General features: G+C 49.7%; 1 protein-coding gene across 1 annotated transcript in view; it reads right to left on the bottom strand.

The window, feature by feature from the left end:
• Nucleotides 1-15,426, bottom strand: part of jarid2b (jumonji and AT-rich interaction domain containing 2b) — a gene marked incomplete at its 5' end in the record, with an annotated part of 58,508 nt that extends 43,082 nt beyond the window's left edge. Inside the window, 2 exon segments of the mRNA XM_079749354.1 lie at nt 14,865-14,982; nt 15,414-15,426. Of these exon segments, the coding sequence (XP_079605480.1) occupies nt 14,865-14,982; nt 15,414-15,426 (131 nt within the window).
• Between the last annotated feature and the right edge of the window lie 3,930 nt (nt 15,427-19,356).

Below are 19,356 nucleotides of genomic sequence, written 5' to 3' on the forward strand. Positions count from 1 at the left end.
CTCGGTCTCAATCTCTCTCAACACTATGAACAGGCAGCCAAAGAGAGAGACACACTATAATAGGAGCCACAGTCATAGTTTGCGACCTCAATTGATCAGCCCAGGTGTGAGTGTGCTTACAAGTGTGTGTGTGTGTGTGTGTGTGTGTGTGTGTGTGTGTGTGTGTGTGTGTGTGTGTGTGTGTGTGTGTGTGTGTGTGTGTGTGTGTGTGTGTGTGCTGTCGTCAGTGTGTATGTGCTTGCGGTTATGTGTGTGTGAGTGTGTGTACATGTGGGTGCTCTTTGCGTTCATAAGTGCGTGTGGGCACCATGTGATATCCTGTCTTTATTCGTCAATTTGCTGCGGGGGGGGGGGGGGGCAGTCATGGGCAGCCCGGAGCTCCGATTACGCTTCAATCAGGGAACGCAGACGGAATCACAATGGGTCAATTTGTCGGAGCGTCGTGGCGGGGAGCCTGGCGCTCCCAGACCCCGGGATGATTGCGCTCCGAGTGCCGCGCCGCCAAATGTCGGCGAGCAGAGAAATTGAAAAATGACACACGCACACAACACACACACACTACACACACACACATGCTTGGGCTTGATCGTACGGCGAGCCGGTGTGTGAGAGGCTAAACGAACGCAGCCCCGTCAACGCTTAAAGGGCAGTGAATAAACAAACACAAACACAGGGAGCCGCGGGAGATAGAACAGGCCGGTGCCGTCCGTGTGCTGCACCCGTGACTCTCACACACACACACACACACACACACACACACACACACTAACTGATGGCGTCGGGTTCGAATGTGGAACACCTCACCACGGAGATGAGTTGGATATCGGATGACGAGTTAAGGGAGGGTCATGTTCATCGGAAGACCACTGAAAGGACACATTTAGATGTAAGGAGTGCAGAGAAAACTTGATATGAATTGAGAGAGAAAGATAATGCTTTATAAAGGGGGCTACCTTGTGCCCTACATATGTTGTGTGCCTGAGATGATAAGGTTAAACAGCTGAGCTACCTCAACAGGTCCGTACACAGATGGGAGAGAGCGGAGGAGAGAGGGAGGGACGAAGAGATCCAGAGAGAGAGAGAGAGAGAGAGGAAGTGAGAGAGGGACAAAGAGAGCCTGAGTCACAGAGTGGGAAAGAGAGACAGAGGGAGACAGAGAGGGAGGCGAAGTCACGATTGGTAAACAGAAATTTCTCTGCGAGAGATTTCAAGAAGAGAGGTCGCGTGACTTCTAAAACAGGACAGAAACCGCCTGGGCTTGAAGAGAGCGAGAGAGAGAAAGAGAGAGAGACGGAAGAGAACAGGAGAGTCACGGGAGTATGCGGGTGGCAGACGGCAGAGAATGAGATAAGGGCCGGTCAGACTGATGAAAGCTGTGATTGAGAGTCTGCTGGTAGTCTCTGCGCCCGATGCTGATGCAAATGGAATATGGGTTGTGCAGTCATAACAGATTAGTGGAGGGGAGCTGCAATCTAGCCGGGCTTTTGTAATCCCTCCGCAGTGGGTGCTGTCGGAGCCCTGTTCAAATACAGTCCTCTTCATGGGGCGGGGAGCGTGTTTGCTGGCTAACTGGCTGAACCACTCAGATACAGGTAGTGCCCACAGCCACGTGGATCAAGTGAGCCACGCCAAGGACGTGATTGAAAAGCATTTGTTTTCGTTCGGAATACTTTAAGTCCCGTGTTTCTTAATTGACCAAAAGCCTGCCTCTCCCAATGCACACTAGGCTGGTATGAATGTATGCTTAAGTAAGTAATTAAAATGACTAAGTGGTTGTATTTACATAGCACAATAAAAGAGCAGCTTTCAGACATAACGCATCCTAAGTGCTTTACATCAACATGTTGCATGTTATATTCATTCAGTGAGTTATAATTCATTATGTATGTGCAGGTATGTACATGGAATATACACTGCAAATATGGGTAAGCAACAAAAACAACTTTAATGCCGTGTATAAATTTGAAACAGGCTATACAGCTCGATGGCAGAGCAGTGTTTCCCCCAGAAAATGTCTTAGTCAAGGTGTTTGGGGGGGGGGGGGGTCTCTCCGTTTCAATTCCATTCAAAAAGCTTTATGGCATGACCATTGTTGTGAACCGATGCATTGTTTATCTTTATTTTTTATGCCTGATGGAAGTATGTTTTCTTTCCCTACGAGAGTTTTCTACTTTGTTAATGCATAATAATTAAAAAATATTTATAAAAAAGAAAATAATATATATATAAATATATTTTTTATATTTTTTTTTTTGCATACATTGGTAGTCAAGGCGGGGCCCTATTGTTGTAAAGGCGGCCACCTTAACCATACAGTGCCGGGGGAAACACTGGAGAGAACGAGTGGCCTTGCGTTATTATGCTTTGATCCAAACGTGGCTTTGCAACACAAAAGATTAGACAATGACATATTCCTGGCAACATTCTGCAGTGGAGCACGAGCTGCCAGAGGAAGGTATGCTCCTGTATGTCTGTATTGGTAGAGCAAGCTCACAGCACAGGGGACCTGGATGCCAAGAGGGAACTGGTATTTACACACAGTGTTGAGTAATAGAGAGCTGGAAGAGGTGGGAAGAAAGAGTAGAGAGAACAGAGCGCGAGCTCTGAGAGAGAGGACTCGGAGAGAGAGAGGACTCATAGAGACAGAGAGGACAGAGAGAGAGAGAGAGAGAGAGAGAGAGGACTCAGAAAGAGCTCTGAGAGAGAGGACTCGGAGAGGGAGAGGACTCATAGAGACACAGAGGACAGAGAGAGAGAGAGAGAGAGGACTCAGAAAGAGAGAGAGAGAGAGAGAGAGAGAGAGAGAGGACTCAGAGACAGAGAGGACTCAGAGAGAGAGAGAGAGAGAGAGAGAGAGAGAGAGAGGACTCAGAAAGAGCTCTGAGAGAGAGGACTCGGAGAGGGAGAGGACTCAGAGACACAGAGGACAGAGAGAGAGAGAGAGAGAGAGGACTCAGAGACAGAGAGGACAGAGAGAGAGAGAGAGAGAGGACTCAGAAAGAGCTCTGAGAGAGAGGACTCGGAGAGGGAGAGGACTCATAGAGACAGAGAGGACAGAGAGAGAGAGAGAGAGAGAGAGAGAGAGAGAGAGAGAGAGAGAGAGAGGACTCATAGAGACAGAGAGGACAGAGAGAGAGAGAGAGAGAGAGAGAGAGGACTCAGAAAGAGCTCTGAGAGAGAGGACTCGGAGAGGGAGAGGACTCATAGAGACACAGAGGACAGAGAGAGAGAGGATTCAGAGAGAGAGAGAGAGGACTCGGAGAGGGAGAGGACTCATAGAGACACAGAGGACAGAGAGAGAGAGGATTCAGAGAGAGAGAGAGAGGACTCATAGAGACAGAGAGGACAGAGAGAGAAAGAGAGAGAGGACTCAGAGAGAGAGAGAGAGAGAGAGAGAGAGAGAGAGAGAGAGAGAGAGAGAGAGAGAGAGAGAGAGAGAGAGAGAGAGAGAGAGAGAGAGAGAGAGAGAGAGAGAGAGAGAGAGAGAGAGAGAGAGAGAGAGAGAGAGAGAACTCAGAGAGAGGGGGCTCAGAGAGCGAGAGGGAGGGCTCAGAGAGAGCTGACAGAGTAAGAGCGAGAGAGGGCGATCACATTAAGAGCGAGAGAGAGCGATCACATTAAGAGCGAGAGAGAGCGCTCACAGTAATAGTGAGAGAGAACGCTCACAGTAAGAGCGAGAGCTCACATTAAGAGCGATAGAGCTCACACTAAGAGCAAGAGCTGAGTGAGCTCTGAGAGAGAAAATGGCGAGGTGGAAGGTAGGCCGGGCTTAGTAGACATCCTGTCTAGACGGTCCCCCTGAACGGTGATGCATTCTCTGAGTTTTACCGCTCTGACCCACCGCTATCGGTTAGCCATTACAGGTCAGAGGGGGGGATTGGAGGAGGTCAAGAGAAGGGTCAGGGCGCTAGAGGACTTTAATGGTGTGCTGCATTGACCGCACATTTAAGTCAAGTTATGATACATCCGTTATAAAGTTATGACCCAATAGAAGGTAAAATAAACAGACAGGCAATAGTAAAGAGATGAATGAGGGAGGGAGTGAGTGTGGGAATGAGAGAGAAAGAGATTGAGGGAGGGAGCGAGGGAATAAGAGCAATAGCGAGACAAAGAGAGGGAAGGAACCAAACAACTTGAGACAGGGCGACTGGGAGGATACAAGAGCAGGTGATTACAGCTGGATGTCACCAGCCACCCCTTCAGGAAAAAAGACGCCCAGTGGCTTCATGCATCACGCTTCAAAATGCCAGGCAGACAGCCATTGTCTCCTGTGCTGCCGGGGCCCCAGGGACACTGAGGAGAGGAGATAGGAGAGATAGGAGGGGGAGGGGGGAAGGGAGGGAGGATGACTTGGAGGGAAGGCATCTAATAAACAAAAGGAAGAGATTTTGTTTCCATCAGCCTACAATCAGGGGTAAGAGCCGGAGAAAGATAGTATTTCTTTCTCATTTGTGGATCATAACACATTGAATTAAGTACAATACAGCATACATTCTGTTCATCATAACCTTAATTGTGGTCATTTCACAAAAATGTAAGTGCAGTGCATTCAACAACATTTGTATTTAATGTATTGTGCCCCGTTCCTTAAAACAACAACCCTATTCAAACTGAACAGACGGAGACAGAGCGAGAGACGGAACCATCTAGACTACTGGGCCCTAAGGTGAGGCAACTCTGCTGGGACAACATTTATGCCCTCTCTGCTTCTTGTTCTCCCGCTCCAACACACACACACACACACCTCCTGCTGATCAATGTTTGTCTCTCCGTTTCTCCTGAATCTCTCAGGACATAATCAGCAGGTTTTAAACTCCATCCCTCAGCCACCTGGTCCAAAGTCACCATATCCCTCCCTCCTCCTCCACTTCTGAACCAACAGACTTGGCCTGGAGCCTCCAGGCAGGAAGTCACCTGAAATGCCCTGGCAGCAACCGCTGAGCACAACTATAGCTCTCAAACCCGCTGGGCGGGGGGACACACGAGCAGAGAGGGACGCTGGGTGTTAGATAGCATTCCCCTGCCTCTTGGCTCGTTACTCTTAGAAAACTGTCCCGGACGGAAAAAAACAAAATCTATCTGAAACCCGAGGACGCAGGAAGCGCCTGGCTGTGTCTCGCAGAGAGTGACATCAGCAGTGTCGCTGAGTAAACGCAGAGGCAGCGCGATGAGTCTTCTACAGTGGTTAAGGAGGAGGCCAGACGCTGATCATAAACATACACAAATTACCCTCGTTTGCGGAGAAAACCCTGTCTTTCCCGTCGACAGTGGGGGGAATTACTTTAAGTGGCAATTAGAAAGAAGAGATTGTTGTGAACGCGAGGAGCTGATTTGTGTGTTGCTGTCTGTGTTTCCCCGCGTTTTACGCACATCAAATATTAATGACTGGAGCTCAGCAGAAGCATAACGCAAGACGGAGCGAAGGGAACATCAGAAAATAACAATCACCCGGAATAACAATAACCATATGTGATGTGAAGCGCCTGCGCTTATCTGCTTGGCTTTTTAACAACCGTTGGCTGTGTAAACGCATGCCTTAACGGGTAATGAAATATAATAACAGTACAGATACACCAGTATAAATATTGATATCATGCACCACTGCAGCATCGACATGTTCGCTCAATGCTCCGTCGAACACGAGTTTAGAGTTCAGCATTTCGACGTCTTATTATTTTTACTATTATTATGAGTATTGTTATTGTGTTTTTTGTTTTTCTGTGTATATATACTGAGTGTGTGTTGTATATGTGCATGCATGTAGGCCTATGTATACAGATACGCATGCAAAAAAAAAAAAAGGAACACGCCCGTTACAGCAGTTCTGGTTCCGTTTCGTCTAACCTGAGTGGTAACACAACCCGACTAAAGACATGCTAATATGCCGGGAGCGAGATGTCATCCCGGTTTGACAGCGGGGGGGGGGGGGGGGGGGGCTGGCCTCGTCCTTCAGCTCCAGCAGAACTTCAATTACGAGCTGCGTGACACCGCGCCCTCGCCGACCGCGGCGAGACAGAGGTGAACACGGCCAACCCGGGTTCCGCCGAGCGCTGGGAGTCATTCTAAGAACACACCAAAGAGATGAGTCAGCGCAACCCGACCCTGAGCCACCAGATGTGCGCCGCGCAAACAGAACGCCCCGCGCTCTATATATAGCGCCGCTATAGGAAGTACATGGCAACCCGACCCCCCCCCCCCCCCCCGGCTGAAACGTGATAGATGGAGCCGGGAACACCGCGCACGGCCGGGATGGGAACCCGCATGTGAAAAGCGTTTTCCTGGGGCGCATCCCGTTAGGTTGGGAGGGAGGGTGGGTATGGTTCCTTCCCATTTGTGTGGTGACAGCGTTGGTCTCTGGCGGAACGTGGGTGCCGGTTCTGGAGTGAGCTCGTGTTACTTTGGGAACCGGAGCTCATCGCCGGTACCGTCGAGGCATGAGCAAGGAGAGAGCGAGAGAGATAAAGCTCTAAGTGTTTTAGAGCGGAAAGCGGGTTTTTTCTCCAGCGAAGGGCGGCGGCAGGCAGAGAGGGGAAGGAAGGCATGAAGTGCATCCGCACGAGTCGATCGACCCGTTGTGTTAATCGATGTCTGGTCCCCGTATAAATTATTGAAGAGACGAATCTTGCTTCTTTTTTTTTCGTGAACACATTGACCCCTTTGTGTGTGTGCGTGTGCACGTGTGTGTGTGTGTACACTCTGGCGTAGGGGTTATTGGAAGGAGAGCTTCCTGTCTTTCCCGGGCTCCTGGGCTGTACTCCACCGATAGATTATCTTGCCTTGGTCTCCAGGGGTCCATGGCTCTCCCCTTCTCTCTCTCCCTCTCCCTCAGACTCTCCCTCACTCTCCTGACAAAGCTGGTGGAAATAGGGGCTTATCGGGGGGCTTGCATTGGTCCACTTACAGCTTCAAAGGCATTCCAAGGCCACAGACACTTCAGCACACTTATCAAGACATCCGGCACGGAGACAGAGACATGTATTGGAAGAGAGGGGGACAGGGAGAGATATTACAAGTGGCAGAGATACAATGAGAGATAGAGACAGAGAGAGAGGGGAGGGAAAGAGCCAGATAGATAATAAAGAGGGGCAGAGGAGAAGAGGAGGGGGAGACAGCATGCAAGGAAGAATGAAATATGACGGATAAGGGATACATCCGAAAGAGAAGAAGGGTGACTATTGTGTGTGCGCGCACAGTGATGGAGGTTTGGACGTCACCCACTGGAGAAGGCCAGTTGATGTAAAGGAAGAGTCTACACGGCAGTAGGTATGCTACTGCAGAAACTACAGGAGGTCACTCCACAGGTAAGGGGGGGGGGGGGGGGGGGCACGACGCAAACCTCTTCCCCACAACCCCTCGCCACTCCAAACTGAAGTCCACTTCAATCAGAAGGCCCCGGCTCCCCCCCCACACAAACACAACACAAATCAATTGAAAAGTGGACGCACTCATTCTACATTGAACCTGACAAGATCTCAGCCGATAGCTTGTAATGCTACGGTCCAGCGAGCATCCGGTTTGGCATGGTGCACCAGCGCTGGTGAGGTAGGGGTTTGTCTGTCAGTAGAAGTACACTGATCCGGGCTCCCCCATACCTCCAGGCCGGCTCTCATTGGATCCAGATGGCCCACATGGTCCCAATAGAACCACTACCTCAGCTGCAGCTGGCTCCATTTGAGAGTCTCCGTGCATGTGTGTGTGTGCACGTCTAGCGGCACATTTCTGCTAATGTGTGCACGTGAGCAGTCCAGCTTGCAAGCTGCGTATTTTTCTCACACACGCACACGCACACACGCACACACACACACGCAGTATTGAAGCAGGCATATTTTTCCAGTACGAGTCCAGGCTACACCCATGATTGTGTGTTTATGTGCACGACAGCGAGGGGATCTGCAAGTATTTATGTACAAAAGACAGTCCCAATAAAGTGCACGCACCATTTGGAAATTCTGGTTTACGTGGCCGCAAGACCAGCGATGTCTTTTAGACGCGTCGACGGTCTGACAGGTAAATTAACGTTTCTGTGCTCGTCTCCGGAATGGAAGGCATCGCGGTAAATATGACACCGACCGCACTGACGTTGATGTTTAATCATTCATACACATAGCAGAGTCGGGTAACCCAGTAGGTTATTGGTCCGTTCACACCGGTTCTGGTTATTGGTCGTCTAATCTCAAGACGCCTACTCTGCAGGAAGGCTAATCACTGAGCCATATGGGAAAATTAAAAGGCCCAGGGTTGGAGTGCAGCCAACCGTATTAGGAGTTTGGGACCATCAGTGATAAAGGAATAGCATTAAAAACAATTAGGGCGGCCGCACGCTTCGACTCCAACCCGAGAGATGCACAAAGTGTTTAAAAGCACAAAAAGTGTTTAAAAGTCCAAAAAAAGGAAACGAAAACCCCCCTCCCGCAAGACCAAGAATGATGGTGTGTGTGTGCAGTGTAAACAGCAGTGTGTGTGTGAGTGTAAACCTCCCCTTTGTCCCAGTGTTTATTGCTTTTCTGTCTGAATGCACCCGAGAGACGGCCTTGCTCCGAGCTGACCTCCGTGAACCACACACACAAACACACACACACACACACACACACACACACACACACACACACACACACACACACACACACACGTCAATGAGCCAAGGTTGCTGACAAGACAAATGGAAACACACGATCCCCACCTTGTCCTCACTATGTTCGGCCCTCAGTTTGTGGCTCCCACCAAGAGCACACACACACACACACACACTTTACCGGGGACCGTGCTGGATAACAACGATTAGCCTGCGATACTTGTGGGTTTATTTTGGGAGCGTTTATAGAGTTATAAAAGGCCCCGGCTGATGACAGGAAAAATACCAGCAGTTGATGCTAATGCATTGTGGTCCGTAGCATCTCTGGTGTCAAACGCAGCCGCAACGTCCGAGCGCTTCAGCCGGACAAAACGAGGGCCGATATTCATTCAAGATAAGGACAACACAAAGGGGCTTTGTGTGTGTTTTTAAATATATTCTTGGCTATTCTCAGGCCTATTCAAATGTTACTATACCGAGGGGAGAAGGCCGGATGGAGGGACAGCTAAAGAGGGAAGAAATATTGGCAGTTACTCAAGCTAGCTGGCCGTCTTCTTGAGTGTGAAAATGCTACGTTGGCGGATCACCTGTTTTCGATGAGGAGCGCCGGCGGTCTGAAGCCCAGGCTTCTAAGGACAGCCACACTAGTGTCAATAAACAACGTCAAGGTAGTTCCAGCCGGAGAAAACCCCTACGCTCGAACGTTATGCCAGTCGAACGCGAGGTAAACAAACAGCCAACGGCAGACGCGAGCGAGTCAAGTTCACAGAGGACACCCCAGCGTCTTCCCAGGCCTCGACCACTGATGGACGCCATCTTGTGAGTCCGTCCGACATACACACACACACACTTAAACGTAATGCTCTGTTAGCAGTCAATGTCCACCCCAACCCCCACCACAGATGGCCAACTCTCCTGACCATCTGACCTCCTGACCTCCGACTCCTCCTCCTCCCCCTACCCTGCTCCTCCCCCCCCCACACAGCCAACCTGAGAGCGGCCCCTGGGATAGGCTGCCCCAAGGCAGGCCAGGCAGGGTCAATACACATCAGAGGGAGGGCTTGGGTTTGGCCTTTAGTCTAATCAAGATGGGACTGAGTTAGCCCGGCAGAAACGCATGACTGTGACCGTGGACAAAAGAGGCCGAGACAAAGAGGCTGTCGCCGCTCCAAACACGCACAAAACAACACCACCGTGGTGACATTCATGACTTTATTAGATATTTGTTCACTGTTGCAGAATGAGCCGGGTTGGCGGCCGCAGCAGTGGCTGTAAACTCGGTTGGGGAGAGTGAATCAAAAGCAGGTTCTTTTCGTCTCTGTGAGCAAGGTTGGTCGAGGAGAAGAATGAACTAGAGTGACCCAAGAATGTTTTCAATGCCTTCACGAGAGCGAGACACACACACACACACACACACACACACACACAAACTGGTTAGATTGCCATCTTTTACAGAGTGGCCCTATTCGCACCAAATATCCATGATAGGGCGTTGCAGAAGAAGTATTATGCAGTGTGAAAAAGAGCTTCTCATGAACAAAAACATCCGGCACGTGGGAGATAGAGGGAACACTGTTCCAACAGTTGAGCCCTTCTGAAACAACTCTGAGAATAGTGAAAGAGCAATATTAATATCACCATGACGTTCGGCGCAGCCAAACCCTAAACACTAGCACGCTAAACGCTGCAAATCCAGCACAAAGCATGGCTCTATCACAGGAATGAAACCAGAAATCCTGCGAAGCCCTCACAAAGGATTTGCAAACGCTGAGAAATGGCATCACATGAACTCCGTATAAATCAGTAACACATGACTCCCGGCAGCCACAGGAAGGAAAGAGAAAGAAAGGGAAAGATTACTGCAAAGTTACGGACAAAGAATGGAAGAAAGACATCGTCAACAGTCTGTCACATCTTTCTTGTGTACAATAGTGCGTGTGTATTGTTGGGATTGGGAGGCTCCATGGCCCAATGGATGTAAAATACTTGATCTTTCATCCAGGGTGACTCATAAGAAGACAAAGTTTTCAATGTGACGTCCAGGCATGGATGTTTCAGACATGTGTTGACGGAGTCAGGTGCACAGAAGAGCACGGCTCTAAAGAGTTAACATTAAAAACCAGATGGCTATATCAGGGCCCTCTTTATCGCTGGGCTTGACCACAGTAACTAGTGTTCGACAAGGAGATTTGTGCGACAAGGAACGCAACAAGGGGAGAGAGAGACAGACGGATGGATATAGAGATCGAAAGACGAGAGATATTTACAGCAGTTCCTCCATCTCTGCTACAACCCAGCTGCCTACTAAACCTGCTTACCCACCGCCTCGTGAATCACCAGGACCAGCACCTTCACCTCAAGTCTTTGTCTCAGCGGGCCCGGTTTGACACACACAGACTCACACACACAGGCTCGCACACACACACACAGGCTCGCACACACACACACACACACACACACAGACACACATACACCAAGTCAAGTGCACTTTATCAGCAGGAGCAATCTATAGAAAACACATGGCGAGGGCCTTTGAGGAAAGGGGGTGGAGCATTGAACGCAAAGCCCCTCCCACTTGTGTGTGTGTGTGTGTGTGTGCCAAGGGCATCGTGAAGCAAACCAGATTTATGCGAGATGACTGCGCTGCGCATACATGCGAGTGGCGGGAGAGCCCCAGCGCCGCTAGGTCCTGCCATGTTCCGCTGTATGTAGGCCACTTCAAAGCCGCCATTTGAATTCAATCAATAGTCGTTTAAAACCCCTCCCCCCCATTAACCGGGTGAAATCAGTTCATGTGTGTTTGTGGCTCCTAGTGTTATGTGAGAGAAGCAGGGACCAGAGTGTGCATGTGCGAGTGCGTTTGTGCATGTGCGCGCATATGTGCATGCATGTATGCGCATGTTAACACGCGCGCGTGCAGACACTAGCCCACACTTGGCATCCATTAGGGCAGGACAGAAAGCCGAGCAGCTGAGCGCATGTGTGTGACTGTGTGTCTTGGCTGACACAACAGAGGAAGAATGGATTCAAAGAGAGCCAGAACTGTTCTGTTCAATGAGAGGTGGTGGCGACGGCGGGGGTTTCTGCACACAAGTAGGCCAATCCGCCCTACAATGGGCCTTAAACTCCTGATTCACCAGACACACACACACACACACACACACACACACAATTTATTCTCGTCTCTCTCCCTCTTTTTTTTAACTCGCTTCAAGTGATGTGCGTGCCAAGTCCCTGTGGGCATCCCCATGAAAACCCTTTGTAATCTTTAATCAGATGAGTCGCAGCCAAATGGATCAGGGTCTTGCTCTCCCTGCCGTGAGTTATCACATCAGCTTAGCCACCGCTGACTCCTGCGTCTGTCCGGGCGGCCGCGAGGGGGGCGCCCCACCGCAGACTGCCTGACGGCGGGGGCAGGGGTCCATAGGAAGTGTTCAGGTACGCATTAAGGTACGGCTCGATGCGGTTTGGGATAGGAACACATCGGGCCGACTGGCAGGCAGCAGGGTAAAGCAGAGCACTTTCACATAAAGTGGTTGGTCCAAAGTTAGTTGATTTTCAATTGAGGCATTAGGGCTGATCAGTGGCTTAATAAGAGAGGCACTGAAGTGGACGCCGAGGCTAAAAAGGTGTTAATTTTAAATCACGTGGTCCATTGAACACCACTCGACCACACTCTGCAGTCGCAGGGAGAAAAGAACAAAAAAAAAAGTCTTCTTTGTTCAGTGAGTCATTTCAAACAAATCCTTCCCAACCTATCTCGAGCACGTTTTACAAATGTCGAATCAATGTATAACAAGAGTGAGAGCTGGAGGGGGGGGGGGGGGGAGAGAAGGAAAGAGAATGTGTGCGGTGGTTTGATGCCGTCGCTGAAGGCACTACAACAGACGGGGCCGCAGTGTGAGAAGATGCATGCTTTGTGTTGTTGCGGTTATTTCTATTTGTTCCTGATGTGGTGTGTGGTGTGTGGTGTGTGTAAGCCTGCGTAGCTCCAGCATTATGGAGACCGGTATTTTCTCACGAAGAACGAGGTTGGAGGCTGGGGTGAGGGAGCAGGACTTTCGGGGGCTATGGTTCTTGGGGTAGGGTCTGCGGCTGTGGCGGTTTGAGGCGCAGTGTTTGAGGCTATGGGGGTTCACGACTATGGGTTTGATGCTGCGGTGGTTTGAGGCTATGGCGGTTCACGGCAATGGTGGTTAGCGCCGATACAGTTCAAGGCTATGGTTTAAAAGATTGTGGCTATGGTGGTTTGAGGCTTAGTTTTTTCAAGGCTATGATTGTTCGAGGCTATGTTGGTTGGCGGTTAAGAGGTAAAAGGCCACGTTTGTTCGAGACTATGGTTTGAGTGTAGGTGTTGGGGGCGACACTGTTTTATGCTATGGTAATAAGGGTCGAGGCTACGGTGTCCCGAGGCTACGGTGTCTCGAGGCTATACCGCTCAAGGCACCGGTGGCGCGAGGCTATGGGTTTGAGACTCTACCGTTCAAAGCTCCGGTTCAAGGCTATGGCTGATGCCAGCCTGGCTCAGGAGCATGGGAAGACAAACACAGAATGGGTCTCAAAGGCTTCGGGAGGCAGCCACTTCCCTGCCAACGTCAACAACAATGGAGACCGCTCGCACCTGTCCTTCCCCTTCTCCCTCTCATTATTTCTGCCCTTTTCATCAATTCCCTCCGTTCTCCCCCACATTATCTCCCCCGTCTCTCTTATCGGGCTAGCATTGAGAAGGAAGCCATTGGCCACTGTCCCAGCCCCGCCCCACCCAATCCTGCTGTCCTTGCTATGGGGCACTGGAGCCAGTCTTTTAGCGCACACACACACACACACACACACACACACACACACACACACACACACACACACACACACACACACACACACACACACACACACACACACACACACACACACACACACACACACAGCCAAGTTGTGCCTTTGCTTTGTGTGTTTCATTAACAGCAGACTGAAAGCTTTGTCAGGGGCCCTAATTAAAAACAACCGGACACTTGCGTCCCTCATTAAAATCCCCTCAAATGAAAAAGGACCCGAAGAGAACGACAGCAAAGTGTGTTTGGGTTTGTTCAGAAACATCCAAATTGTAAAACAATGTTCTAGGGTGAGAGCGAGAGAGTGTGTGCGTGTTAGCTCATAAACAATATCACGCACACCTTGAAGGGGTTGGGTCCATGTGTCGGTAGTACATTACACTCTGCCTGAGAGCAGTACGACTTGGCTAATCATGAGCAGAGACAGCTTCATAATTATATTTGTGTGCAATTACCACAATTATGCATTCGTGTGCCTTTGGATATCAGAGTTTTGGCATAGCAGGTGCACACACACACACACACACACACACACGTTTGTACCCATCAACCAAAGAGATTGTTGGTGTGCGATTGGAATATCTAAACAGAATCTAACTGTAACTTGGTGAGGGCGAATTACAATAAAATCCTATTTTATTTTAATTCCATTTTCCAATAAAGGTCTCCTAACAGAAAACGCCGCTTTGTGGGGATTTACTTTAATTAAAAACACATTTCAACGGCACTACCAAGAAATTAACAGCTTATTTTCCGCGCGGCTCCACTTGCGTTTTCTAAATGATTAATGTGGGGGAGATACATGACAATATTTCTTCGAGGGGCTAATAACGGGAATCCTATTGGCATTTAAAGGAATAATGAGGGGGTTCGGGGGCGATTACCCGACCCCATGGCTCCTTAAGCTGGGATTCTGTTTACATTTCTCTGTTGACACCGGCTCCTCCCGTTACTGAGGCAAAAGACACAGTGCACCTCCTCAAGCTTACCAACACAATGAAATGACCTGGGGACACAGACAGAGTAGACAGAGAGAGAGAGAGAGAGAGAGAGAGAGAAGGAAACGGGGAGATAGATAAGAGGGAAAGGCAGATGAAGGCAGACGGACCGAAACAGAAAGATAGGAGGTAGAGAGACGGAGACCGAGGGACAGAAAGAGAGGAAAACAGATGGAGGCAAACAGACAGAGAAAGACCAAGATGGAGGGAAAAGCACAACGCTCTGAATTCTATAATAACCTGAACAACCGGCTGGGTTTTTCCGTTTCAAATCCACATATTATCTGTTTTTATCCTCCTCCCTTGCAATGCCACCTGTTTCCATCTCCCACAGACATGCTGTTAGACACCAGGTGGATACACAGTACAGGGGGGGAATGTTCCACCCAGACAAGCCCAGTCCAGTGCCCCAGGCACCCCCCCACCCCGCCCGTCCACGTCCCACCACAGACTCGGGGCCCGTACCTCTTCTTCGCGGGGCCGTCCTCTGAGTACTTGTTGCTCCCATCCAGGCTCTTGGAGCGCTCTTCCTTGTGGCTGCCCTTTGACCCCGAGCCGTTCAGCTGTCCATTTGTCAAGGAACCTAGAGAGAGAGAGGGAAGGCGAGAGAGAGACCACAGTGATGAGTGACCAGGTGGCATTAAAGGGGCAGGATAGTCAGTGGTATGGGTGATGGACACCCAGCAGAAAGGATCCGGGTTCGACCCTGGATGACCGCAGTCTAGCTGTAGGCGTCCATAACCCCTATCTCACTGCAAGCCGCTTTGGAAAGAAGTCTCAAGAAAACGTAGTCAATATCAAAAGCACGCTGATGCCAGATGCAAAATGACAACCGCGTTGGTCCGTCTCCGTTGGGCCGGAAAAAAAACAACAAGAAACCGGGAACGAAGACAATAAAATAAATAATCAGCAGGGCTTTGACCTTCTTCGACTGTGTATGGCGGAAAAGAGAACTGAAATTGAAACAAAGTGTTCTTTACGTAAGGAAGGGCAGAACTCGGCACCGAGGCTGACGCGGGGGTTTCATGTCTCCACGCGGTTCACGTTACACCGCATGATGCACACATCATCGTCGACCCCCCCCCCCCCCCCCCCGGGGCCCTCCAGGGGCCCTCCGTGGCCCCCAGCAGCGGAGAATCTGAGCAGCTAGTGTGCTACCCTTGTTAGGGACACACTGTAACACTCAGCGGACGGACAATGATTGAAAAGGTCCAGGTTCAAAGTCATTACGAGCAGACGCAGCTCCTCTGCATCTGCTCGTACCAGTGCTTCAACGGTGCGCACAGGGTTTGGGTTCACCGTTACTCTTTCAGAGAATCCCTAAAGTGAATTAAATAAAGCAGCGCAGATCCGCATCAGAGTGCCTTGGTGATACTAATACCCACCGTCGGGCTACCGTTGTCATATGGTCGGCTCTGATGGTGATAGTTCAGCCAAGAACGACTCACTTTACTGCTTATCTCCAGGAAAGGCTAGCCAGTTTATTTGGTTGTGTTTCTATGTTTCCATGTCCCCTGCTCCCCCCCCACTGCTTGAATGTACTTGGGCTCTAATCAGAAACACATTGGGGGTTCGGAAAATAAGAGGTAGAGGTGTGTTTTGTGCGCCCGTGTGTCTGGTGTGTTTGTGTTTTTTGCGCATGCGTGTTTTGTCTGTGTGTTTCGTGCGTGCGTTTTCATGCGTGTGTGTGTGTGTGTGTGTGTGTGTGTGTGTGTGCGTGTTTAATTCGAGTGCGTGTTCCTGCGTCTCCCCCTCCACCCGACTAGCCCAGGGCAACACGGAGGCAGAGAGATATTGCTTGACATTCTGGCAAGCCCAATTGACCGAGACACAATTAAATATTTAGAGAGCCAGAGTCAGACAAGCAAAAATAAGCCTGGGTCAGATTCCCAAAAATCAAAAGCCAACAACCCACGCAGGGAGAATTCCAATTAGCGTCAGGACGGGAGCGCAGAGAGACAATGATTGCGGGAGACAAACTATTAGGCAGATATCACAGGTTTGGCTTGGGGCTGCGGTGGAGCTCTGGAACCTCTGCTACGCGTTTTCAAAAGAACAACTTACGGAGCTCAAAACCCCGGCCAACTTTCCGTCACCGGATTTAATTAACAACCGCAGACAAACGAGCCCGACACGTCACACGCAGATCTCTCTGTTTGGACGTTGCTCTCGCTCTAAAACTGTTCTGGCTTCGTTATTCAACTTCGTAAAATAAAAACAGCACAGCTCCGTCAAGAAGGTAATTAACTTTACAGACAGATAAGCTTCACCCGTCAATTTGCTGATCTTGTCCTTTTAAAACATTGCTTATCAGCCAGGCAGTGAAACCTGCGCTAAACAATGTATTTCTTTCGGCAGAACAGCAGCGATTACATAGTACTAAGAGCGTTATGCTAGCGGTAACCCGAGATGCGTCTGGTAATGGTCTCACGTTGCAGTGTCCTTTCTGTCTGCACTCTAGACCTCACACTGGCGTGGCAGAGACCTCTCATCAGTACACTGATGACTCACTGAGTGAGGAACACACATCGTGTCTTTCACCACTACTTGGCACGTTTCGATTGGGCCTGGCTCGTCGCAAGTCCCGCCTTCAGAACATGCCCGGCCAAATTCCTTTTGACGTTCAGTTTTTGGTTTTATTTTCATCTCTTTTTTTTTATTTTTTACAGAGGATGCATCAGTCATCCGGCACCACAGACCTCTAATAGCGGGTGTCAAACGGGAAATAAATTAGGATAATAATGACCGTGGTGCACTGGGAGGGGGTAAGTAGCAGCTTGAGTGATAGCCCGCTTAGCAACCAGGGCTACAAGCCCAGACGCCGTTCTCGCTAGGATACAGCGTGAGTCAAGGAGCAGGAATCAAATGACACACACACACACACAAAACGGTGATTTTTACAAACACAGATGCAGACATGCAAACACACAACCAGACAGTTCATGTCATTAAATAAATAACAAAAGAAAAAAAACGTATTTTTTCCCTTTGCCTTCATGCTACTTGGGCATCCCCTACAATTACAGTTTGCATTTTTTTTTTTACGGTTCGCTCACGCACACCGACACGCACACTAAGACACACGCAAAGCGTGTACGGGCGGAGATCTGTACGAGCTCCTGAGTGGAGAGTGAGGATCGTTGCACCGCGAGCGGTGCTTTGGTGTTGGCGGTCGAGAGACACCGAGGCTGTGAGCGGGGGCTGAGTCACTCGCCCACCACTCCTCTGTTGCTGGCGGTTTGGCCGAGCAGTGTTGAAATCGTTAGTGTTAAGACATAACCCGTCAAGTGCTTGTCTAAACAGATCCTCCGATGTCAGGTTTTTATTGGCAAAGGCAAAAAAAAGAGAAAACAATGAACAGATTTTCACAATTGTCAAGGTTTGTTTTAAATTTAAGGAATACAAAAAGAAGCAAAAGGCTGATCTTATCGACAGTAAAGCCAAACAATATGTTCCATGTCGAAATTGACTAACACATGGGGCTTGTTTCTTGCAAGCGTGCAAAAATAAATTAGCTAATTAACAGTAATTGTACTTGAATATGATTGACACTTTAAGTCCCCACAGATCGCAAACAACCTGGCAGACACGCATCACACACACACACACACACACAGACACACACACACACACACACGCATCGCTCAAATGCACACACACACAAACACACGCATCTCTCAAACGTACACACACACACGCACACACACGCACACACGCCTTCCCGAGGGTTGCTTTACATATGCTTGTAACACATGAATGCCCATTTGAGGGGCAGTTTGGGAATCCTGGGTGATGAAGGGGGTAGGGAACTAGAGTCAGTCAGGCAGGCAGGCAGGCAGGCTGGGTTGGGGTGTACAACTCAAGCCCCTGGTGCACGCTGAGGCCTTGTAATAACGGAGGTTCAGGTTGAAGGGCGAATTAAGGGAGCCGGTGAGTTGGTGTAGGTTGGGGGGGGGGGGGGGGGGGGAGATGATGTCAGTTGAAAGACCATACGATTGGCTCTCCCTGTGGGGAGGGGTTTTCTAATCAGTTCTGTGCGTGCTTAACTGAGCCAGTCGCCTCGCAAGGTTGACCTCAACATCTCAGGGGAGGGAGAGAGCGAAGGCGAGAGAGAGAGAGAGGAAGAGCGAGCGAGAGCCAGAGAAAGCGAGCGAGAGAGAGAGCAGTACATAGTGCAACATGGCATGTCGAGCCGCTGAATGGGGCCCCATTAATGTGAGCTAGCATAATGTGAATCCACAGCGGTGCAGCTACTCCACAGAAGGGAGAAGACACACACACACACACACACACACACACACACACACACACACACACACACACACTTAGAACCCAACTGTATATTTGTATTGTATGAACGACGTTCACACAATGAACAATGCTTTGAGCCACTACTACGTTTACATTAATGTGACGTTAAGTCTTTTAAGCTGAGCATGTAATCCACAGCGACTTACAACGGAGTCTGTGAACAATACGTTGCACTATTAGCTAGGGAAGAGGACGTTCACAAAACCAATACCCAGCCCAAGTTTGTCAGCATGTCATTTCTTTGTTATTTTCTCTAGCCTTTATTCTCCGGCTCTGTCTTCCATATGTTGTTAATAGAAGATCTGCACCGCTAGGGTTGATAATATTGAATACAAAAAAAAAAAACAACGGGGGATTTATTTCACGGAAATCCCCAGCGAGCCTGCGCGCATTCCCATGCCCTTCGGAGCAGGGGAGCAGATACGGAGCGGCCCGGCTAATAGGCTCTGGAACGGGCCCGGGATATTATCGCTCTCCCTGCCCAACTGGCTTTGGGAAACCACACAGTAGTGACCGCAAGCCAGAGCAAAAAGCATCTCAGAGCCAAGTGGAAGAATGAAAAACGACTGGCTTCTGTCTGGACTATACTTATCTCATCTCTCCGCCGTCGAAAGAAAAAGACAACGGCAGACTCGCACTTTGAATT

The sequence above is a fragment of the Pollachius pollachius genome (genome assembly GCF_949987615.1).
Source record: "Pollachius pollachius genome assembly, chromosome: 13".
In the NCBI taxonomy this organism is placed as follows: Eukaryota; Metazoa; Chordata; class Actinopteri; order Gadiformes; family Gadidae; genus Pollachius; species Pollachius pollachius.